The sequence below is a fragment of the Chinchilla lanigera genome, unplaced genomic scaffold (assembly GCF_000276665.1).
Source record: "Chinchilla lanigera isolate Chin_1 unplaced genomic scaffold, ChiLan1.0 scaffold00002, whole genome shotgun sequence".
Taxonomy (NCBI): Eukaryota; Metazoa; Chordata; class Mammalia; order Rodentia; family Chinchillidae; genus Chinchilla; species Chinchilla lanigera.
The window spans coordinates 51,134,250-51,158,984 of NW_004955403.1; the positions used below are offsets into that span (position 1 = coordinate 51,134,250).

The following is a 24,735-nucleotide window of genomic DNA, read 5'->3' on the forward strand; positions in this document are numbered from 1 at the left end:
TATTCTGTTGTTCCCCACGCTTCAACACTCCGAGAGTTCTCGATGAACTACAATGAACTACGGACAGTTCTCTGAACAAACCATACCCTTCACGCCTTCCACGTGCATCTTGGCGCACGTTACCCACTCACCCCACACTACCGTCCCTACCAGCCCTACCAGCCCACCCAGCTCGTCCTCACAGGTTTTCTGTCTGGCTGGTGTTCTCCAGCAGCACTTCCTTCCAGGCAGCCTTTCTTGAATCCCAGCCTGGGGTGCTCTGGCTTCTCCGAACAGCATACATACACTTGTATGTAGGTATGTATGTGCCTACGTGTGCACGTATCGCCCTCAGATGGACTCAGAGTGGCAGATTTACATGACTGTGTCTTTCTCTGTGGCTCACATTCCTCAAGGTCAGAGATCCCTCAGGATCCCCGGAGCTCTACACAGGACGGCATTTATCAGATGTTTATGGACCGAACTAAATAAAAGGACAGATACAAACAGGAAGTGTTACATGATCACCAAGTTTAAAAGTCCAAGGGAGAGATACTGAGAAAGTTTAAAAGACAGACACCTCTCCTGTCTCTGCCTGGAAAGAGCACCATAAAGATGTCAATTTGTAGCTTGCAGGACATATGCACTCAAAAACGATATTCTAGAGATCAGTAAAGTGATCCTATGGTTGCCATTAAAGAATTATCAAGCAATACTACTTCAAAGAATTCTGACTAGGAAAATCAAGAGAGAAATATACTTTGCCACAGAATGCAATTCTAAATGCAACTATGGTTATTAAAATATACTGGCCCACTCCTTGGCCACAGAAAAGAGTAACACAGTAGTCCCAGAATAAAACCCAGTACACACCAAAGTTTAGAGCATGAAATCAATGCAAATCAGCAGAAAAGTTAAGGTTATCCAATAAATAGTACATGGATATGTAATTACTTGGCTATTTGGAAAAAATGAAGTTAATGATTCTCTCATGCTAAACGAATTCCAGATAAACTAGTTAAGGGCAGGGGGAGGCAAAACAGAAGAAAATAAGAAAGAAAATACAATAAAACTGAAATACAATGTTTTACCATGTGACATCAATAAGGGAACATTCAAAACGTAATACGATGGAGGAAATAACAAAATAGTGGAAGAGCCTAAAACTAAAACACTTCTTTGAGGAAGAAAGGAAAGGAAGAAAGGAAGGAAGGAAGGAAGGAAGGAAGGAAGGAAGGAAGGAAGGAAGGAAGAGAGAGAGAAAGAAAAAGAAAGAAAGAAAGAAAGAAAGACAGTAAGAAAGAAAGAAAAAAAGAAGAATCAATGTGCTAACTGCACTGTCCAACCTGGAGTGGATCCTGAAACAGGAAACTCTGAAACTCTAGAACTCAAACATGAGTGCAGTCAGAATAAAGTCTGGCACTAGTTGCATGTACTCATGTTAATTTCTTAATTTTGACAAATGTCCGTGGCCACGTGAGATGTTAGCATTAGGGGAAACCTAACGAAAGGACTGTTCATATTTATACTTTCCTGAAAATTTAAAGTTATTCCAAAGTACTGTTTATTATTATTTAAAAATATCAAAAAAATTCAGGGAAGTGTCAAAATGGGGTAAAGTATGTAGAGTTATAAGCAAGTTATACCTTTGATATATATATAAGTGGATCACATATAGAAGAGAAATACAAAACCTTTAAGAAGTAATGGGCAGAAAAGGCACAATTTACATAAAAATCTTTCTGGAAAGCAATTTTGATTCAGATAATGAACATTAAAAAATATTTATATCCTTTGTTCCAGTAATTCCACTTTTTGTAATTCACCTAGAGCAAAAGATGTCATGCTATATACACAGAATGATATTAATTGATGACCTATTACTAAAAGCAAAAAAAGTCGAGAAGTCATTATATTTAATAAGAAAATACTAAACTAAATTATATGTATATGAATAATAAAATACTGGAGTCATATAAAAGTTATGTCTCAAAGATTTTATCATGCTTTAATCTAATTAATTTTCTTAAAAGCAGAGCCAAAACTAAATATTCATGATTATTTTGTAGATAGAAAAAATATATCAGAATGCTAACAGTGATGTTATTTCTAAAGACTGGAATTAGGGGTTCAGTTCTTTTTGTCAGTTTCTGAAAACTTTATTTTTTTTCTATAGCTCTGTGTTACACACAGTAGAAACAAGTATCTACAGAGCACAAGCATCCTCTAATCCTCTCAGCCTAGCAGTCCTGAGTTCTACCCAGTAGGCTGTTCCAACACGATGACAAGCAAGCGAGGGGTGAGGCTGGATGCGAAGCCACAGGCCCAGAGGACGCGCCCCAGGGCTACAGGGCTGGGCTAGAGGGGTTTTTGTAATATTTTTCCTGAGGATCTGCATGAAGAAAGTCAAGACTTGCTCATTAAATCTGCAAGTGATCCTTCAGTAGAACACTACTTATTCAAGACTGCCTTGCTATCCCAAGGGAAACACCCTGCACACAAAGGTGAGAAGTGGTGAGTTCCATCTCCAAGCGACGGTTCTGTGGGCAGAGATCAGGGTACGCACATGGACGGAGAGGCCTGTTTGAGGCACGATACAGAAAAAGACAATTACAGGGGGAAAAATGTACTTAAAAGCCCTGGGCCAGGCTATTGGGATATGTTATGGCATGACAATGTGTAAATTCCTTTTTTAATGAGAAACCTGAATGTTATACCCACTTGGCTTCCACACAGCCAGCAGGGACGTGACATCCTGTGTGTGTGTGTATTATAGCTTGGACACACAGCTAGCAGGGACGTGACATACTGTGTGTGTGTATTCTAGCCTTTCTTGGGAGGGGCAGGGGAGTTAGATTCAAACATGTATTTAAATCTTCTTTAAAAGATTCAATGACTTCTTTTTTTTATTTTAAAGAGAAAAAATGAAACAAAATTTCAAAACAAGATAATAGGAGAGTAATAATGGTTAATACATTGAGTTTCATTATTTTTAAATTAGTTACTCTGGGTACGCAATATAGGTGTTTAGTTGTCCAAAAAGTATAGCACAAACCTTTCTTTTCAATGAACTAAGAGAAATTAGTAGTATAACTATCTTAACTATTTTGTATATATATTTATTTTGCTTTTCCTTTCCTTTTCTCCTTTCCCCATTCCACTTTCTTTTTCCTTCTGAACAGTTGCTTCCCATTTTACAACACCTACTGTACATTTCAATGACTTGTTATTGTTCATAATTTGTTCTCCATAGTAATCTTATTTAAAAATTTCTGAAATAAAAAACACAATTTTGTCAAGTGTTTTACTGAAATAAAAAAATTTAGTATATTTTAGCCAACATGGGCTTGGGCTTCAAGGTTTTTAACTTTTAGAATGGACTGTCACTTTTTATAGCAGGCGGAAAACAACGTTTCTGCTACTAATTTTCATAGTACAGGCCCCAGTTAAGTCCTTTTCCATCTTGCCCTCCTCGGTAACTGTAATTCCAGACTCTAGCAGTGTAACAGACTTGACTCTCAGTAATACAATCTTCTCATTATAGACACAGAAACACAATAAAATGAATGTCTCATGGCAGTATGAGAAAAAACAGGACTATTTTCATTCTTCCTGCTTGAAGGTACTGAATCGCACTCAACTCACAGGGAAAAACACTGACGTACCATTCAGCAAAAATCTGGGAGAACTCCAGGGAGCTGTTAGCCACGGGGGAGATGAAGTAGAAGGGGATGCTGGAGAGGCCGGCCGAGTCAATGTACTGGTACAGGCACTCCAGGAGGTCGTAGATCACGCCAGACGGGTAGCAGGGGACCAGCACGTTGCCTCCGTTCCGGACAGTCAGAGCTAGAGATGTGAAGCCAGAGGGGGAGACACAGTACCAAAGGACAGTGTTGCAAAGGAGACTACTGTACAACCGACATTTGCATTTCTTTTTTTTTGCATTTCTTTTCTTTTCCCACTTATGTCCTCACAACTCACCCATGTGCTCAATAAACTGCTTCCCCTGAAGAATCGCAGCCAAATGGGGGCATCTAGAGACTGAGCTGTTTCACTTCAGTCCCTGGGAACACAGTGTCCTCAAAGGGTTGGGCTTTAAAGGCTCTAATGTCAGGTGAGCTTCAGGGCAGAATCTACAAAGTCTTTCTAGACCCTGTTCGAAATTGTGCTGGATTTGTCTCTGGTCTTTGATGATCGGCGAATGAACTATCAGCATAGGTCAGGCTCTCTGTTGACTGTTAACTGCGTTTTCTCTTAAAGTTTATAAAAAAATTCTGACATTTCATTTGTTGGTGGTAAAGGGGACTGAACCCAGAGCCTTTTCAGGGGGCTACATCCCAAGGCTTTTGTTTATGTTTCATTTTGAGATAGGGTGGCTACAAAGCCCAGGCTGGGCTCAAGTTTGTGATCCTCCTGTCTCAGCCTCATAGAGTGCTGGGGTTACAGGCACACATCACTATATCTGGCTTAATCTGTCATACTTAAGTTATTAAATGCAGAACTGTAACTTATGGGTTGTAATATTATTAAAAGTATGACTGGCTAAAACAAACAAGGTGCATACTCCAGTTTACTTTTTGTTTAGATTCCAAAACAAACGGATGCAAGAGGCTTTTAGGTACAGAACCTGAGCTCCTGATGCCTTATTTCTTCTCCACTCCTACTCTGACGTGTAGCTCACTCATGCTGTCACTTGAGAACTGGTGACTGCTATTATTACAGCATGGTACAGTGGAAAAAAATCAACATTAGTGGTCATGGCTCATGGGTCTGCCTCCAACCCTGCCTGTGCCCAAGCTCTAGGACCACAGGGAAGCCACCACAACCTTGCTGGGCCGCATTTTCCTCATGAGCTGTTATATGAAAGGAATGAATGAGATCTGTAATTTTCAAGCTTTAGCTTGTGCAACTTATTACCCAGGGCACATGGTGAGCATGCAACCACTCTTCCGGTCCTCCTCTCCCCAGATGTTCCAGCTTAGTCAGTGGGAGACCCCAAACCTGCATTTCAGTAAGTGGTCTCACTGATCTTGAGGCAGGTGGGCAGATGGCCCCACTCTGACAGGCAGTGGATTAGATGGAAGGTTTTGTCAAATCTTTGAGTCTATGATTTAGATCATAAAGCAACATACAAACCCAAGACTCCACTGGAGACCAGTTCCATCATTTTTTCACAGAAAGAATAAATTATAATTGGCTTAATTTTGGTAAAGAACAAGAGCAGATTATGATAATTTGTGCGGCTAAGTGAAATTTCAAAGGACAGTGCCTTCCACATCAACAGAAGATGACTACTGTTTCTTCCTAGAGCAGGAGGGTGAGAGCTCATCAGCTTCTCTTGGATAACTGTTACAAATTGAATGTTTATGTCCCCCTCCCCAAAAGTTTATATATGGTTCCTGTAAGCACCAATATCAGGAGGTAGGGCCTTTGGGGGGTAATTAGGTTTGGGTCACGAGGGTAGAGCCCCAAACTGGGATGAGTGCTGTTATGGTTTGTGTCTGGATGTCCCTCCAAAGCCTCATGCAGTCATGGGGTGGGCTTCCAGAGTTTATGATTGGTTCATGGTCCAATGCTGGGATTATGCGTGTGAGTGCTACACCTGCCCTGGGGCAGGCAGCCTACATACAATGTAAGGGAGCGAAAAAGGCTTGTTCTCTGCTACTTCTCCCTTTTAGCTCTTGCTGTTTTCTGCCACCATGAACTATTGCCCTGTGCCATGTGCTGCCCTGCCTTGGAGTCAGCCAAGTAAGGACTGAAACCTCCGCAAACTGTGAGCTAAATAAACCTTTCTTTCCTTAATTCTGGGTGTCAGGTATTTTGTCCTAGCAACGACAGAAAAGTAACCGAGACAAGTGCCCTTGTAAAAAGAGAAGGAAGAGACCGCAGCTGCCTCTCTTCTCCATGCGAGGACACAGCAGGAAGGCATGAGTCACCTGAAAGTCAGAAGAGGCCTTCCCCAGGAATGGCAAGTGGGACTCAGACCTCAGACTTCTCAGTCTCCAGAACTGTGAGACAGAAATGTCTACTGCTGAGCCACACCGGTCTATGACACGTTATTAGAGCAGCCTGAACTGATGAAGACGGTAACCAAACCACTTTTCTAAGACAAAGGCAGGATGTCTAGAGTTCATGGACAATTATATCCAAAGGAAAATGAATTTCTTCCAAGTAAAAGACACCCTACAGGGCTCTCAATTTAATAATGTTTTCTGTGCTATGACTTGTAAAGCAAAGACGTTCTTCACTTCTTTGTCAAATGCTCCCCTATAAACAGTCTTTCCTTACCAAATCCCACCAAAAAGGGGATTAGATACAAATCATCTGTGGGAGAATGCTCAATATTTGTTCTCTGATGTCCTAACAATTCTAATTTGTTAAAACAACTACTCTTTACCTTCCTTTCAGATTTAACATGTTTACCATGGGGCTGTAATTCATGTCTCGCTTCCCGGTGGCTTGATCCACTGCTGGTACACGGATGACTGTCCTATCCGGCAGCTTTTTAATTTTGTTAGTTAAAACGACCAATAAAAGTGATTAGATCTGTTTCTACCACCAGTGGTACAAACCATCCAATGGGACAGTCACGAATGTACCACCAGTAGTACAAGCCAGTGGGAAATTGTTAGATGGTTCCTGCTGACAACAGCAGACTTTGAAGAATGCACAGAAAATGTGGAAGTAAATGTTGGGAGGGTGGCTTTAAAAGAGACATCAGAAGCTGGGCATGACAATGCACACCTGTAATCCCAACTCTCTAGGAAGCTGAAGCAGGAGGATCCCAAGTTTAGGCCCAGATTTATGGCAAGACATGGTCTCAAAAAAGAGCTGGGGATGTATCTCACTGTGAATGCCCTTAAGTCAATCCCAAGTAGCACAAAGAGGGAAGAAGGGAGGGAGAGAGGCGGGGGTTGGGGTGGAGGGAGGCAGGCAGACAGATGACAGATGGACCAGAGGGTGTGACTATGAAGGGGAAGGGACAAAGAATACTACAGAAGCAAGGAACTGGAAAGTAAATCCAAGCTGTATCACCAATTCCAGACACAAGAGGCTCCATACCCAGGTTGCTGCAGAACTCTCCCACCATGCCGTCGGGGTTTGCGGTGGGGATCTGGGTGAGCCCTGTCAGAACGAGAACATCGCTGTTTTTGAGAGAAGCTTGGTCCATGGGCTGAAAAACAAGAGAACTTCACTTGGTAATCTAAAAGGAATGTCATTTACGAAGAGGGAAGGAACCAGTGCACAGACACTGCTCTTGTACGTCTAGCCCATACTCTGGTGTCCTATAGGGGTCCCGAATCCCCTCTCTTCACTGCGCAGCAGGTGGCGGGGTGAGGGGGGGAGCAAAGCTTCGCTGCTTCCATCACAGGCATCACCACCTGAGCTCCGCCCCGTCAGATGCGGACGAGGGTATGCTATGTGCATTCTGTGGCCAACCAACGCCACGGCTGCAGAGCCAGTCAAGTCTTCGATAACCGCATTGGCCATTCTGTGTGGTGAATGCACGAGCTGAGCAGCTGCCACACTGGACAGCCTTCTGGTTTCCCTACTTGGGGCAAAGAAGTCACTTCTCAAAATGAGTCTACACACTGTTTCACCTACGCGGAAGTACTGTTTGGCAGAAATATGTCACCTAAAGTAACACTTTTTTAGGATGTGATTAAACTTAACCACATGAAAGTACACGTCTTTAATGCATGTATTCATATCCCTCTGTGAGGAGATGTTGCAGAGCATTCATATCATCCGTTACACAGAGAAGTGGGAGGGTTTTCTAAAGGTAGATCATTGGCCACAGTTTTGGAATTATGAGAACTGCTCCAGAGATTTCTGTCAGAAAAAGTCACCACTGGCAGCACATTTCAGTGACAAAGAAAGGGTTGCAAAACTTGCTTACGTATGTGATATACTCAATGAACCTGCTCAATGAACCCGATCTATCACTTCGGGGGAGAACAACAACTGTGTTCAAGTCAGCAGATAAAGTGGCTGCCGCTGCGTTCAAGTCAACAGATAAAGTGCGTGCAGTAAGTGAGCACTGGGGCTTTGACATGCTGCAAACAGTAGCAGACATTTTCAGAGACCGAGCCTTCTTTCTCCTAGCAAGTCTGAGTCACCTATCTCAGCTTCAAAGTCTGAGCATTACATGCCAACCACAGCAGACCCCTGAACTGGGAAGGAATACATCTGCGACCCATCTGTGAATAAGGCAGGTGACTCAACTCTGTCTATGCTGGAACAGGATCAAGTGCTTGAGATCACAAATGACAATGGCCTTAAAAGGATGTTTAAGGCAAAGTCAAACTTCCACAGATTCAGAACTAAAGTTAGGCAGATCTCCTGTGACTGCCACAAAAGCACTGAAAGACCTGCCTCCATTTCTAACTTCCCATTTTTGTGACGCAGAGTTTCTGCAGTGACAGCAACCAAAATGAGACTGTGGAGTCGACACCGAAGCAACACACTGTGGTGCCACTGTCTCCCATTACCTCCAAAGGGGCCATCTAGTTGCAGGAGAACAAGCTCAGCGCTCCCACTGGTTCTGCATTATGGTGAATTGAACAATTACTTCATTATACATTACAATGTAATAATAGCAATAAAGTGCACAATAAATGTAATATGATTGAATCATCCTAACTACCACCCATCCCAGTCCGTGCAAAAATCCCCTTTGAGAAACCATCTCTGGTGCCAGAAAGGTTGGGAACAACTGCTCTACTGAAAAGACTGTCAAGGAAAAGCAGTGGTTTGGGGAAGAGGAGGAGGAGGAGGAAGAGGAAGAGGAAGAGGAGGAAGAGGAGTTACAAGAACTTAATGGCATAATGATCTAATGAGCCTGGAACTGTTTCCTGTGTGTACCAGAAGAAAACTAGAATGGGAATAAAAAAGGCCCACACGTTGCAGGAGTGGTGGTGCATGCCTGTAATCCCAGCACTATGGAGGCTGAGGCAGGACTGCCACGAGTTCGAAGCCAGCTTGGGCTACATAGTGAATTCAGGACCAACTTGAACTATATAGTGCCTGTCTCATAAAATGAAAAAAGAATCATGTTGGGTAACATGTTTAGTGTAAAATGGCAAAGGTTTTACACAGCTCTTGCTAAGCCCAAAGGTTGACAGGAGACTTCACAGGACCCACTAGCCCTCTGAACTGGTGTACATGTGTGTGACTGTGTGTATTTTTCCATAGATTAGTGGGGTTGCCAGACAGGACCCACGACCTCCAAAAAGGTTAAGAATGACTACAACATATATGAGGAACAAACTCTGGCCCTAACTATCTCTGCACTTCGGCCATCAGCATCTTCTTTTGAAAACTCAATGCACGCAGACAGAGGGGGTGCTCCCCCGAGCGGAGCAGTGACAGGAGCCCTCCCATCAGCTCGACTGGACGCTCCTAATTCTAGCCTGCAGCTCAGAGCCAGCCTCAGGACTCCCAAATACAGCAGCAAGTTTAAAAGGCCTGCTGGGGGCTGGGGACGTAGCTCAGCGGCACAAGCGCCTGCCTGCTAAGTGCAAGGTCCCAAGTTTGATTCCCAGTAGCACCCCCCGAAATAAATAAATAAAAAATAAAAGGCCTGCTGTACCTCAGACATCTCTCCAGGCAAAGGGCGAATGCATATGTTACTGGTGTTGACAGCCACTCACAGACTGCTTCAAATGGGAACATTCTGTACACACGCACACACACACAGAAAAATCCATCCTGTTCACAAATCAAGTAAAAACATCTTACAAAACTGAGAGTTGCAAATGAGCTTATACAATAGAGTCACGAAATACCTTAAGTCCAGGACTACCATAACCACTGTGCGGTCCCTCCATGAGTAATTTTTATGCATATTTCACACAGATCGAAGAAAAAGAAGGCCCGGTCTGAAGCCTCTCACGGTTTACAACTAGATGCTGACCCCCCAAAATCATGTGCTCACAGCTCGGGCTTTGGGGAGGTGACTGGATCATGGGGGTGCGATGCTCATCAGTGGATCAGTCCACTCATGAATGTATAGCTGAATGCGATGCTGGAATGTGAAGCCTGGTCAGAGGAGGTGGGTCACTGGGGGTGTGGCTGGGAAGGGTCTACTTCCTTCCTTCTTCCCTGGTCTCTCCGCTTCCTGCTGCCCTGCTAGGAGCTGTTTCTTCACTGAGTCGCCCTTCTACCACCTTGCCAGCGACTATGGACCGAAATTCTACAAACTGTGAGTCAAAATAAACCTCTCCTCCTTTAACTTGTGGGTGTCAGGTATTGGGTCACAGTGTCAGGAAAGTAACTAAAGCAAAGATTATGATCTAGGTGAGGAGAAGACATTTATGTATAAAAATAAAAAAAGATTTTTCAAAAAGCTATAGAAAATATAAAGCAAATGTTAAAGAGCTTAAACTGTGCATGTAAGTGTCAAAAAGAATGCAGAGGAGGACTCCACTGGCCCAGGTGAGGCCACTCATAGGTGGCTTTTTCACAGAGAAAGTTTTCGTTTTAGTTTCTTCTTTGGCCAGAGAGCGTTCACTCACTGCTTTTGGAACATCTCTATGACATCCTCTCCTTCACCTCCCGAAATGTACGGCCTCCCAAGATGTCCCTCCTCTCTGTGGTCCCAGGGCTCCACTACCTTCTGTCTCAGCAATAATCACACCAAATGGTTAAACGCCTAATTCCTGGTGCACATCTCCACAGGACTGTGAAGGTGCTGCAGGCCAATGACTTTGTATTCTTGTTGCCTGGCAAAACGCCTGGCGTACAACAAATACTAAATACACATGTGCTGAATAAGTGATACAAGAAATACTAAACATGGGCTAAATAAGAGAATACACGGTAGGAAGTGTGCAAGCACGTCCACTGGCAAGAGGAACACTAGAAGCCAGACAGGTGAGAACAGCAAGTCACCTCGGGAAGGGGTGGGAGGGCAGAGAGCAGAGGGAGGCAAGGTGTAGGGGCCAGATAGATCCACTTGGCTTGAATGGAGAGCCCACTGTTGGGCTGAGAAACTAGTAAAGAGAGGAAGTACAATTGACAAAGGGCTTAAAAAGTCAAGAGTCATGCAGACCGATAAACTGGGCACTAAGAAACCAACAGTCTGAGGCAGGGAACAGCACTCTAGTGACAGTAACTACCGAAGACGATAAAGGCTGAGGGTGAGACCAAATCAGGAAGAACTTGGTTTTTTTTGGCATACTGAGGATAAAATAAATCTAGGACCTTCCTGTTGAGCTATGTTCCCTGCCCTTTTTATTTTTATTTTTTTCCTTTTGAGACTCTGCTTAGCTAAATTGCTCAGGCTGGATATGAACTTGTACTACTCCTGCTTTAGACTCTCCGAGGGCTGGGATTACAGGACTGCACCACCATGCCTGGCAGTCAGAGCATTTTTAAGGCCACTACAGCAGCTGAGACATAAAGGGAAAACACTGTAACTGCATGGCGGTTAAGGAGATGGAAGAGGCAGACCTACACACTCCCACAGAAAACACCAACAGACATTTGGGAATGGACTAGACATACAGGACGTGGAGAGGGCAAGACCTTCAGAGGACCTCCAAACCTCATTAGCGGTGTAGTCTAAGGGAAAGGTGGAAGCTTCATGACGAAGAGGCCTCTGAGGAGGCTATGCCACGGTCACTGCAAGGTGCAAGGCTCCAGGAACAGCTACACGGACTTATTCCGAGAGTGATGCTGACGCCGTGGAGCATGCCGTACGTGGAGACCTGCTGGGTGTGTTCATCCAAGTGATGTCAGTCTCCTTGCAGTGAGGAGAGTGGCAGGCCTAGGACCATGGCTTAACGGACACCACAAGATAAATGGGAAGAGGGACAAAGAGAAGAAAGGACGTAAAGCAGTGAAGAACCTTCTTCTCTGAAAATGTGGAGGCTGGAAAAGATAACTTCTGATACTTTCACTCAATACTGTGGCAAAAGATCAAGTAGAGTAATAAGAGGAAACACTAACAACAGCAACAACAAAAATGCCCCGAAGTTTAGACCATGAAGTATCACCACGGGAAACCAGTCGCAGTGTCTCATGCAGCTGAGAGGTACTGTGAGAGAAAGAAAAAAGGTGAAAGCCTGGCCCAAAGCCAGTCACTTAGAACCAGAAAGTGACTTCCCTCAGTGTGCAACCAGACCCATGAGGGAGAACAGGAGCCAATCGGGGTGTCCAAGACAAGCTGAACAAGGTGCACAGGGAAAGTGCACCACAATTAGGAGACAGAAAGGCAGTAGTCCAGCAATGAGGCGGAGTTATCTTAGTACCTTTTCCCACATTAAAAACACAAGATTTATTTAAAGAGAGAGAAGGAGCCAGAGAAAACGTTAGATTCAACGATCTATAATTCTTTCATAAAAGAAAGGAAGAGATACAGTTGGCATCATGGAGCACAACATCAAACTCTGGCTTTTCAACATCGATCAATTCATTAATTAATTAATTTAAATTTTTTTTGTTTTTTGAGACAAGGTCTCACTCTATAATTGAGGCTGGCCTTGAACTCACTACATAGTCCAGGCTGAACTCGTGGCAATCCTCCTGCCTCAGCCTCCCAAGTGTTAGCACAAATTGTAATAGCTACATCTTAGAAATAACCCAAATGTCTATAACCGAGGAATGGATAAAAAAGATGTGGTCTTTTTATATAATGGAGTATTACTCAGCCATAAAAAAGAATAAACTAGAGACTTTTATAGGTAAATAGATGCAACTTGAGACCATACTCACAAGTGAAATAAACCAGATGCATGTGTGTTAACATCGTATTGTCTCCCTAATGTGAAAAGCTGAAAGAGTGAATAAGATACAAGATGTACAATAGATATTGGCCAATGGGAAGAAACTTCAGAAGAAAAGAGAAACTGGGTTGAGGGAATGGAGAAAAGAAGGGAAAAGCAAAAAGAAAAAAATATATATAAAAGAGAGTTGAAGATAGTTATACAACTAATTTCTCTCAGTTCACTGAAAAGAAAGGTTTGTGCTAATATTGCTCAGACAATTAAATGCTAATATCTTATACTCTCAGTAACTAATTTAAAGATAATATGCAACGTATTAACTATTGTTACCTTCCTATCATTGTACTTTGAAATTTTAGATTTTTCTCTTGAAAAAAAAAAAGAATCCAAATTTAAGATACTTTCTTTAGATTTAAGGGAAGAATCCACATTTATTAGTGCCATGGTCTTCAAGACCTCAGGAAATAAACCGACAGGAGGATCCCCTGAACTCTGTTATCCAAAGGGAATGAGTCCAGCATACAGCAGAGATACGTGCATGCCCTCTTTCCTGTGGCTCCATTCACAACAGCCAGATGCGGAATCAGCCTAGCGCCCACTAACGAATGGAGAGAGAAAATGCGGAGTACATGCACACACTGGAAGGCTTTCCAGCCCTAAAGAAAATGGAATCTAGCCATTTGCAGCAAAATGTGTAGAGACATCGTGGTAAATGAAATGAGCCATGGAACAGCAAGACATGTATCACATTCTCCCTTATATATGGAACCTCAAAATTAACAAGTCCACCTGCAATACCGACTACAAGGGCTGGGAAAAGGAGCTGGATATGATCAGTGCACGTGGTATGGATACATGGAGATATCACAATGAATTTCATCATTATGTATTATGTGTGAATAAAATGGAAAATTCTATCTAAACCTCTGTCTAAATTGGATGACTGAATGGATCAGAAATTTAAAAAAATACTGTAAATAACCTTTGATCATTTAAGTAATGAAAATTATAATCTACTTAAGAGACGAATGACAAAGCACTACACATCAAATATTTAACACAGTTAAATGACAGAAACAATCCAGGCTTAGTCAAAGATAACAACAACATTCCTTGCTAGTATGAGTTCTATTTAAGTGGGTCAGAGTTAGCAACCTTTTCTGTAAAGTGTGACTTTAAAGTAGAGCTCTGCCATTACAAGAGGTATGCAGCCATCAGTAATACACAAACAAATGGCTGTGGCTGTGGTCCAACAAAAGATTATTTATAAGAACAGGTTGAGGGCTAAGTAGAGTACCAGGCCACAGTTTGCTGGCCTCTACGGTGGACAATCTAATTTTCCAAGCCAAAACTTTTCTTACCTATGCTAACTGAATATAGAATCCAATCATATGGGTAAAGAAAAATCTAATTTTCTCTTTTTTACATTATTACATAGGTTGCCAGCTAGAAATTAAAATTAATTATGTAGGTATGTTGCTCATTACTTTCAAGACCTTATTTTCCCTTTGAATTTATGGACCTTGTAAGACTAATTTACTGGAAATTACATCAATAGTTCTGTAAAGGCTTTGATATAAGCAGGATAAATTGGAAGAGTTGGCAGCCAAGTCATCTTTCTGTCTTTTATGGAAGAATATATCGAGGATGAGAGAAGTTGCCAATAAAAAATTCTGATTCAGTGAGACAGATTATGATGACATTGACAGGCTTTTGATTTCAATAAGTAAAAAGGCTCAGGATTTTGCTAGCTACAGGAAAAAACCAGCAATGTGTCCCTCCTAGACCTTGAGATAAAACTTGGTTATAAAAGAAGGTATGAAAGGTATAGAAAGAATAATAAGAAAGAAAGTATGAAAAAAATATTCAGAATGGCAGCCGAGAGGCATTCTATTGTCTCACATCAGAACACAGCATTCTTTTTCCCATATTAAAGTGGGATGTGTTAACTAGCTTGATTTAGCCCTTCTACAACATATACCTAGACCAAAATATCACATTGTACATCATAAATATATACCCTTTCTGTCAGTTAAAGTTTTCTCCTTCTGAACCAGGGACACTCCCTCAATCAAAGTGAATGTTTCTTAAACTTCAGAGAGATGGTATGGGCTTTCTGTAAGAAGTGCGGCAAGCACTGACCTGTAAAGTTATACGGTTAAGTCCAGGGGTAAGGATCTTCTCTTTGTGCCTGGGGGAAGCAGATCTATGACAGGAAGGAGGGTGGCTGCCTGGACAGACCAAGTCTCTTTTCTGGAAAAAGGCTGAAACTGCACAGAAGACGGTGCTGAGGCTGAGTGAGCTGAGCCCGGCTGCGGGTCTGAGAGAAGGCTGCCGATTAAGAGGGGCAAGTGTTTTGAACTAGGAGACGATTTGAGAAGAAAGGGCCATGGGATCCAGTTCTAAGCTTTACTTTCTGCTACGAAGACAATAAATTCTTAATGTTATGTTCACAAATAATCAAATTTTATAAATAAAATAGGATGTGGGCTTCCACAAGTTATCTATATATCTACCTACCCATTAATTAGCTACCTAAACTCCCCCGCTGCCTTACACACATAGAAAGAATGAGGATTTATGAAATAAAGAATACCAATGCAGTACTTCATAAGTACCCAAAAAAGGATTAAAAACTATACTCACAGTAACGTCCGTACACTGAGCTTCTTGCCAAGTATGGCTCTAAGGAATGACTACCGCTGGTTTCCTTCTACATATTAACACGGCCTAAATTTCTCCTCGTGGCCCACTGAGCCCCACCTGACCTGGCCTCTGCTGCTGTCCCGGGCCGCTCCCCACCACCCACAGCGTGCTCCGATCACGGTGGCCTTCGCCCAGCTCGTGCAGCTCCGGGGCTGTCACCGCCATCTCTGAGTGCTGCGCCCTCTCGGCCTCACAGCTCACTCCTCTGGGCTCGGGTGAGATGACAGCTCCAGCGGCCTCCCTGACCACGCACTCTCAACGAGTCTCCGTCACTCTAGCCATGCGCTGCTCTACTGTTCTGAGTCGCACTTGTACCACCTGAAACGACCCTGCTCGTTCATTTACTCACTTATGTCCTGCTCACCACCCTCTCCCACACGTCAACTGAACAAAGGATTCATGAGCAGACTTCGCCTGGTCCCTCGTGCTGCTTAGTCCTTCCCTTAGATAAATGCTGGTAAGATTCGATAGTTCACGTGCACCGAGTACATGAACAGCCCTCTGTATGGTCTTTAGTGGGACTGCAGGAACTCAAAATCCTGGCGGTGGCCCTAAAGGTCGCAGAATTCTTTCAGAGGAGAAGGCAGTCCTAGGACTTGAATAGTTTAACTTTCCTACAGTATCTGAAGAAACCAAAATGAGGAAGATCAAAAAATGGCCAATAGTACACTGCAAACATTCTGACTGGATTAAGTAACCACAAAGCTGAGCTGTTAAAGAAAATTTGTCATTACCTGAGGGTGTGTGGTAAGCAAGGAAGATCCAGAGACGTAAGAAACTTTCTCATAATGGGACTGGATGATCCAGTTGGAGCTTCCAAGGGCATAGCCAGAGCTCAGAGGAGTCACCTGGACCGCACCAAAAAGCTCCTAAAGAGAATCACACAAAGAACACGAGAGTTTTCACAGTGCATTCAGAGCAGGGAGGTTTGCAGGAAAAACAACAGCAATATCCTTCTCAGTTCAGAAACAGTGACTTTAAAGTAAACCAGGAAGACTACAATGACACACATAGACTATGGAGAACGCGTGATGGATACAGAAAGCAATCCCATGGTCTTTACCTGTCACCTCAAAGTTTCAGCCCATCTGCGGTAACCAGGCACTAAATACTCGCTCACTAAAAGGTAGAGGTGACACCACCAGACAGAACAAGGACTCAATACTTTGGTTCTCCTTTTCTGTTTTAGGCTAGGGATGCTATGCAGAATGGCTCTGGGCACAGGCTAAGAGAAGACTCAGGAACTCTGATCGTTTAGGTCGGAGCTCAGAAGTCATTTTTGCCAAATGCTTCTCCATTTCCTGCTTCTCTCATCCCAGCACAGGAAACTGCCAAATGCTGTGCTCCCACGATAGGATGAACAGGTGTCCTTCTCCTGACTCCTTACCTGCCGGCCCATTGAACGCCTGCTGGTGACAGGGACTGTAAGGACTAGACACGAGCACCAACAGAAACCTGGGAGGGTTGGATGGAAAATGGCAGATACTTTTTCCCTTGCACAAGATTCTCAGCGACAGAATGGCTCACGGAAGGGAACCACAGCATTCTCCAAAATACAGCTGAAAGTGTTCATGAATCATGTACAAAGACACAGTAACACTCACAATTTTCTGAGAATATCCCACCAGTTGGATTTTACTAAGGGCGGAGTTCACCTCCTGCATGGTATAGCATCTTCTCCAGGTTGACACTTCCACTGCATCCTTAAGAGGAGAAGGCAGCAGCCTGTAAACACACCAGAGTGTCAATGCCTAGGTGAATGTTCCTTCACAGAACAGCTTCCCTTCCTGGTCACGTGTGCACTTTAAGTTGGTCAAGTTTTCTGGCATGTGACTGTTTACAGGATTTTTAAAAATTATTTCTATTTCTGTAAGGCTAGCACTTGCATTTGATTCTAGTTATTTGAGTTTTTTTTCTTGTGGATCTCACTAAGGGTTTGTTGATTTTGTTCGTTTTTAAACTACCTTTGATTTCACTGATTTTTCTACTGTCTTTCTATTCTTTGTCTTGTTTATCCAGCATACAGCTAGAATTGTTTTCAAATCCAGTCTGATAATCACTGCCATCTGATTGGACCTTTTAGTCCATTCACATTTCATTGTGTTACTGACACCGTGGGATTATGTCTGCCGACTGCAGGTCTGTTTTCTGTATGTCTTATGTCTTTTGCTCCTCTACTCCTCCTTTACCACTTTCTTTGTTGAGTACTTCATGATGCAGGATTTTCATTTCTTTAAAGACTTTTCAATATTAACTAAGCTACTGCCTTAACAGTTACTCCACAGCATTTCTATTTGAACTTTTTTTTTTTGATGCTGGGGATCAAGGCAGGGCCTCATGCATGCTAGAAAAATGCTTCATCTCTGAGCTACACCTCAGTCTGAGCATTTTTATTTAACATTTCATATTCTCTTCCCTGTTAACAAACAATAAATGAAATGAACTTTACTAATGGGCTGGGGAAAAGGACTGGGTTTAACATAGACCTTTCAGACAGCACCAGAAATTTCCTTTAAACAAACAAATAAAGCGTCACCGGAAAAACATTTTACCATTTGCTCTAAAAGTATGGGAATAATCTGGAAGTGGGACCTCCCTGAGATTCCTTGTGCAGTAGAAGTCAGAGTACTTCTGGTGAACTGCATGTGTGCATTAGCCTCTCCTCTCTCTCTTAAAATACACCGAACTGCTGCCCAGGGCTCTTCCTCGTCCTCTGCACTTTAATGGCTCACCACCATACTCAGGGTGACATCCAAGACTCTGTGTGACTTTATTATGAGGTCCTCCTTATGTGGTCCTGCTTCCTCCGGAGTATTACACACTGAGCTCTTGCAATGCCCTACAGCATACAAGCCCTACACCTTGCTGCTTTGAGGAAGGAGAGGTTTTTCTCAGGGGCACTGTGACATGATGGAAAAACAGGATTTATAGACACACAAACCTCTTTACCTCTGGGCCTCGATTTCTTCCTTTGTAAAAAGGGGAGAAAGTTAGCTTCCTTAACAGTTTTTCTGTAGGGGGTAAACAGTACAGTGCATGAGAGGAGACACTGAATAAAGGTTTGCAGGTTCTCTGTCCCAGTGCTTGTAGGCAGGCCGTCCCAGGGGTCCAGGTACTGTCCAGCAACGTCGCGGCAGACTGCCAATGGGAGTGATCACCTCGATCACTGCAAAAGTTGTGAACCTGAATACCTGCACACGCTCTAGCGGGTCTCAAGGAGGAACCCGAGCGACTCCTGCTTTACTTCCTGCTATAATTTCTCAGGATCAGGACACCAGGGCCTGGCCTGCTCAGGCTGCCCCTTACAGAAAATAAAGACTTCATGTTTTGGGTTGGGCTGAAGCAGGATTTCTTGACCTTACACCAAAGCTGGAAGGCTACCGTTGGGGTGGCTGGAAAGCAGGAAGGGTCATGAGGGACACTCGCCACTGCCCAAAGCAGGGCGCAGCTTTGCCCTCTGCTGGCTCTTCTCTTGGTGGCCCATGCCAGCTTACTGTCCCCTCTCCCTGCTCATCTATGACGATGTCTGGGGAAAATCAGGCAGATTAAAATCTACGACAGTCTTTCCCAACGGGAGGACTTGGTCATTTTAGAATTTCCATTCTTGCTGGAGATTAAACAATTTTATATTCAGTCTACAGAGTAGGCAAGCAATGCTGTGGGCCTCAGGGAGAGCGGGAAGCACAAACAAGGAGTATCTATCACCTTTGTCAGTAGTTCAGAATCTACTTCCAGAGAAATTACTCCTGTGTTTTGGGCTGGGGAACAATTTACTCAAGCAAAGTAAAAAGCTCGTGAAAAATTCAGGTATATTTCAGGTTGGCTTACTTTGGGGTAAATGGCCTAGAAATCATGAACTTAGGTTCTAGAGAAACTGGAGAAAGCTTTTTATAAACAGACATTCATGGGAGATGGTTTTTGACAACCAGTTGAGCAGAGCACTGTTGGGAGAACATTCTTGTTAAAGATGCATTGTTTCAGGGACTGGGGATTTAGCTCAGCGGCACAGTGCCTGCCTGGCAAGCACAGGTCGTGAGTTCCATTCCCGGTACTGGAAAAAAAAAAAAAAAACCAAAGCTGCACTGTTTCTTACTTATTTGCTAATGCACACTGAAACAGCCACACGCACCTTTTGATCTGATTCTACCCTATGGTTCATACAGTAATGTCTTGCACTGAGCACAGTAATCCACACAAGCCACACTCTGCCCAGGAAAGAACCTGCAGGCATGGTAAATGCATGACCTTCACCTGAACTGCACTGGCAAGTGTTGGGAGAGGGTAGGTCTACCACAGAGAGGTGCTGAAAAAATCAGGCAGCAGCCCAACAGTGAGCTGAAAAGGAAAGCCAAGGGGTCCCAAATAGCTTGGTCCCAAATCTGGCTTCCCAGTGTTGGGCTGCATGGCAGGTCGTATGGACACAGCTCCCAGTGATCCACCACCAGGGTTCGGCCCCCCGTGTAGGGCTCTCCTTGGTTCTAATGAGGAGGGTACAACAAATGCAACGGGCTGACTCTTCAGTAACTAGGTTATATGATGCATTTCTGCCACATTATGAAATACTCTATGCACAGATCCACACATGACCACCTCAGGGAGGTCTTAGCCCAACAACCAAGCTACCAACCTCAGAAGGGCTCCTTCTCAGCTAAGCCTGGGAGAGAACGCTGGCCAGGCCAGGCTTGAGTCAATTACAATGATTGTGTTCCTGAGCAGAGGCAGTGATTTAATACTTTCAGTCTGTGCTTTTCTCAGGTATCCTTGAGGACAGTTTACAAACTCTAATTGTACAGAACACTTAGGAAACAGCTGTTTTTTATATGCAACTTAATGTTGACTTTTACTTCTTTTAGTTGCAACACTAAGCACTTCATGTAACCTTTTTCCTTCTATACTTTTATACTGAGGGTAACACACCTTCCTCAAAGACTGTACTTGATGAATAATATACATAAATATATAAGTTTGTTGTATGAAGAAATATAGTCACTTCTCAGTATCTGTGGGTACTGGCTCTAGGAACCTGCTGTGGATGCCAAAATCTAAGTCCCTTACATAAAATGGCGTAGTATTTGCATAGACAGTGGGCCCTTGAGTGATAGCCAGCCTGACATATGAGTAACTTGGGTTATGACTGGAATATTAGTTTTAACTGATGACCAAGTCTTGAGTTATGACCTGAACACCAGCCGTTTGTGCATCTAGAAGGTTTCAGATACAGATTTAACCTAAGGAAGTTACAATATCCTTTCCTGTGTAGGTGACTGAGAAATCCTGGGCCAGTATCTCTCGGAGGACACTGAGATCTGCCTGTACACAGGAGAGACTTCGAAGGCTGTGCAGAGGAGGAGCCTGAGCCCCTCTCAATCAACAGCATGAGTTACAACCAGCACTGGGGAACAGACTGAGTTCATAAGTCAAGGGTCCACTGTAACCTACCCTGTCAGCCGTGTACTTTATTATATTTTAATTTCTTTTTTACAAGAAAGGGTCTCACTATGTAACTTATGCTAGCCTCAAACTCCCAGGCTCAAACAACTCTCCTGCTTCAACCTCATGAGTACCTGGGAGTACAATCTTGCGGCAATGTACCTGGTGTTCCCCATATACTTTAAATCATCTCTAAATTACTCATAGTACCTAACACAATGTAAATGTTATGTAAATAGCTATTATACTATATTGTTTAGGGACTGCTGACCAAAAAAAGTCTGTACATATTCAGTACAGAATAACTTTTCCCCCATATTTTCCATCAGCAGCTGGTTGAATCCAGAGAGGTGAATTCAGATACACAGGCCAGCCCTGAGTATGTACGTGTATCACAGAAGTACATACACACGCACTCTCACTGTGTATTAATCCCCCCCAACACTTCTGCCTACGTTCTTTGGGGCTCTTGCTGTTCTGGCATTTTATATATCTAAAGCCAATTCTTTGTCATTTCCCTGTTTGGAAATACTACACGTTCCCTTTAAAAAAAAGTTGGATGACTATATTTCACAAATTATTTAGGTAAATTATTTTCATTAGCTAGACAGAAACTTAACTGTGGGGTCAGTAAAACATATTATTGGCTTTTTCAAAAGAACAAAATTGTTATTCTTTTGTCTAATGCTAAGATTCAAAGTCCAGCTCTTTCCCACTTTCCTGGTGTGCACTGGCTGGTTGTAGCAAAGCCTTTCAATCAGGCCGTTCCCATCTTTGTTCGGAACAGCCTTTTTCACCTCATTCAAACCCTCCCCAAACTGCTAAGCCCCTTAGAATCTGTGCCAACAACTTCCTCCCTAAGTACAGGAACTGTGTCTTAAACTTTTGGGGGAATTTTTCTACAGCCCATCAGAATGCCAGGTGCTTGGTGGATGCTCAACAAGTAAGTCTAAAGTACTCTGAATTCATATTTATATTTAGGGTTTTCTTGCTAACTTCCATTTTTATTCTTCCTAGATGGTCACATTATTGTTACTTCTACCTCCAAACATCTTGTCTAGCTTAGCTTCCTCCGAAACTGTCCTCATGCTTGAGGTCGTAATAACAGGCATTTACAGAGCCATTTACAGCCATTAGGATTATTGGCTGATTTGGGATAAGCAGGATAAGGAAACCCAGAGGGAACTAGTGTTTTCTGGCTTTCTAATTTATCAAGTTCACGTTCCCATAGTCTAAATTTTTCATAAGTACTTTCTACAAGACTTCATTGTTTTGTTTTGTTCTTATCATACTTGAATGTCCATAAAGGTCTGGTCCAGTGCTCTGACACCAAAGCCCTGCTGCCTCTTCCCACAGACTACTGGCAGCAGGAGATCAGGTATCTTTTAAGGCTGCAGGGATCACTTCAAAGCTGGTAAACAAAACACTGGTAAATAAAACATCTAAGTGCTGAACGAACGAATGAACAAAATCAACATGAGAGCTGAGTATAATAGGAGCATAAGAAGAGATGCTTCCCCCTCATTACAGCAAAGGTCACATGACATAACATGCCGGAGGGGTGGCACAGGGATGTGTTAGATGCTCTAAACAGCAAAGGTGCAGCCTCAAAATCAATCACTTGCAGATGTTAACCTGAAACTGCACTATAATCCCTGATTTTTATTTTAGACCAAATTATCTCTAGCAAGAATAAAGGCAATCACTTTGGCTACCAAGGCATGACCAGAACAAGTCTTGAGAATGCCTAAACTATCTCTGCTTTAATTGTGTAGTTATCAAAAACCCTCTTATCTATAATATGATCTACTAAGTGAAGCACAGCACAGCGTCCTAGACAGATGAGCCACAGATTGTGAGCTAGCCAAATGTCTCAGTACAAAGTAATTAAAGGGGTTTCTGTTTGTCAGTCAACATCCTAGGAGCTGGTTAGCAGGCATCAGTCCCTAGGGGCTGATCAGCCCTATCTGAGATTAAGCGATGTCTGGGATCACAAGGCTGAACAAACTGCTGTGCCTCCCTTTAAGTATTATGCTCTACAAGGACGTGCCTTCAGGGGCCTCTCCCTTGGACACCTTTTAAAACTGCACCATAGGGGCTGGGGATATAGCTCAGCGGCACAGCGCCTGCCTGGCAAGCTCAAGGTCGTGAGTTCAATTCCTGGTACTGGAAAAAAAACAAAAAATAAAAAATAAAACTGCAGCATAAATGAACTTGGAGCTAATTTAATTCAATTCTCTTATGTTACAGAAAAGGAGACCGCGTCTTCGGGTCTGGATGACAGTACAGTGGGCGCAGCAGTGGATAAGAAAACAACTTCCTTTTGACTGCCTGGCTTTCATCAGGAGAGATGGGGTCTGAAGATGAATTAGGCTCAGCAGGTACATGTGCGTGGTCACTACAAGGAGGCCCTATAAGCCAACTCTACTTTTAAAGAGGTGAATGCTAGTTTTCATTGAGCATCTACTCTCTGCCTGTCACTTTTACAGACTTCACTCATATTCACTTAGTCCTCACAACAATCCTATGAAGGGACTGTTTTATAAAGGAAGAAACAGAACCTACAAGAAATAAATTGCCATAGTTACTAAGAAACTTATCTGAAATTTAAAAGCCAGTCGATTCAACTTCCAAGTCTGTACCTTTTTTTTTTTTCGGCAGTACTAGAGACTGAACCTAGGGCTTTTGCACTGAGCATTATACCCAGCCCTTTTTATTTGGAGACAAGGTCTTACTAATTTACTAAGTTGCTCACATGGGCTTAAATTTGTGATTCTCCTGCATGAGCTTCCCAGAGTTGGGATTAGGGGGGGATGTCACCATGCCAGGATTCTAAGCTCATATTTTAAAATTTTCTTCTTCTATGAATAGCCACAAAGTGTCAAAGCAGAGAAACACCAACTTTAACACATATTTTCTTAGTCTTCTTTAAGGTATGAGCCTTCATTTTAAATTCAGAACTTTGGAGAGGATTTTGAGTACATTGTAACGATGTATCCTTATTTTAAACTCTGGAATTCCACTCATAAAAATATGCTAGCCTGATATAAAAAATACTTGAGGGCTGGGTTACCAGGTGAAATATTTGCTTTAAAATTCCTCATTAGCCGGGCAAGGTGGCGCTCACCTATAATACCAGTACTTAGGAAGCTGAGGCAGGAGGATCACTGCAAGATCAAGGTCAGCCTGGGTTATGTAGTGAGTTCAAGGCAAATCTAAAACTACCCAATGAGACCCTAAATACCCTTCCCCAAAACCTCATTAAAAACTTAAAACTTTGAAGTGAGTGTGGGAAACTCAAGAGACTCAAAAATTACATTGCAAGATTTTCCTTCCCTTCAAAATCCATCTCTTTTTCTAGGAGTGTAAACTGCAGTGTCAAAATGAGGAAGAAGGATGGCTAACTTCTGTGAAATAAATCTCAAGGAGAAGTGTCAACCAAGGCAGGGAGTCATACAACTGTCAAAAAGTAAGAGGAATTGTTTTTTTCAGTATACAGACTAACAATAAATCAAATGCTAATTTATACTAACTTCGAATGATTTAAGGGAACTTGTCAGATTCTTTTGACAATGAGTCTGAAAATTTTTAATTTATTGCTTTCTTTAGTTGATGGTCTTACTAGTAACTCAGGGTACTAAGACGCATTAATTCTAGGCACTTGACCAAGATCTACTTTGAGAATGCTTGTGTAAGTTTTAAGTGTAAGTAAAACCAGGGGCTTGAGTCTCAAATCCAGCTCATTGAGGATTTGCTCGGATCATACCCAATTTTAATAGTTGAGCCAACATTTAAAAAAAGATTTAGAAAAAAATCACATGTAAAACATCCAGATTTCAAGCTTTTTTAGGGAAAAGAAAGGAAGAGTTGGTATTCAACATTCTCCAGTGGT

General features: G+C 42.7%; 1 protein-coding gene across 1 annotated transcript in view; it reads right to left on the reverse strand.

Moving 5' to 3' along the window:
* Ints9 (integrator complex subunit 9) overlaps window positions 1-24,735 on the reverse strand; it is an 88,013-nt gene that overhangs the window by 22,832 nt on the left and 40,446 nt on the right. Inside the window, exons 7-10 of the mRNA XM_005373781.2 lie at window positions 17,018-17,138; window positions 16,148-16,282; window positions 7,042-7,153; window positions 3,645-3,825 (exon numbers count right to left, since the gene is read on the reverse strand). Of these exons, the coding sequence (XP_005373838.1) occupies window positions 3,645-3,825; window positions 7,042-7,153; window positions 16,148-16,282; window positions 17,018-17,138 (549 nt within the window). The remainder of the gene's footprint in view (window positions 1-3,644; window positions 3,826-7,041; window positions 7,154-16,147; window positions 16,283-17,017; window positions 17,139-24,735) is intronic.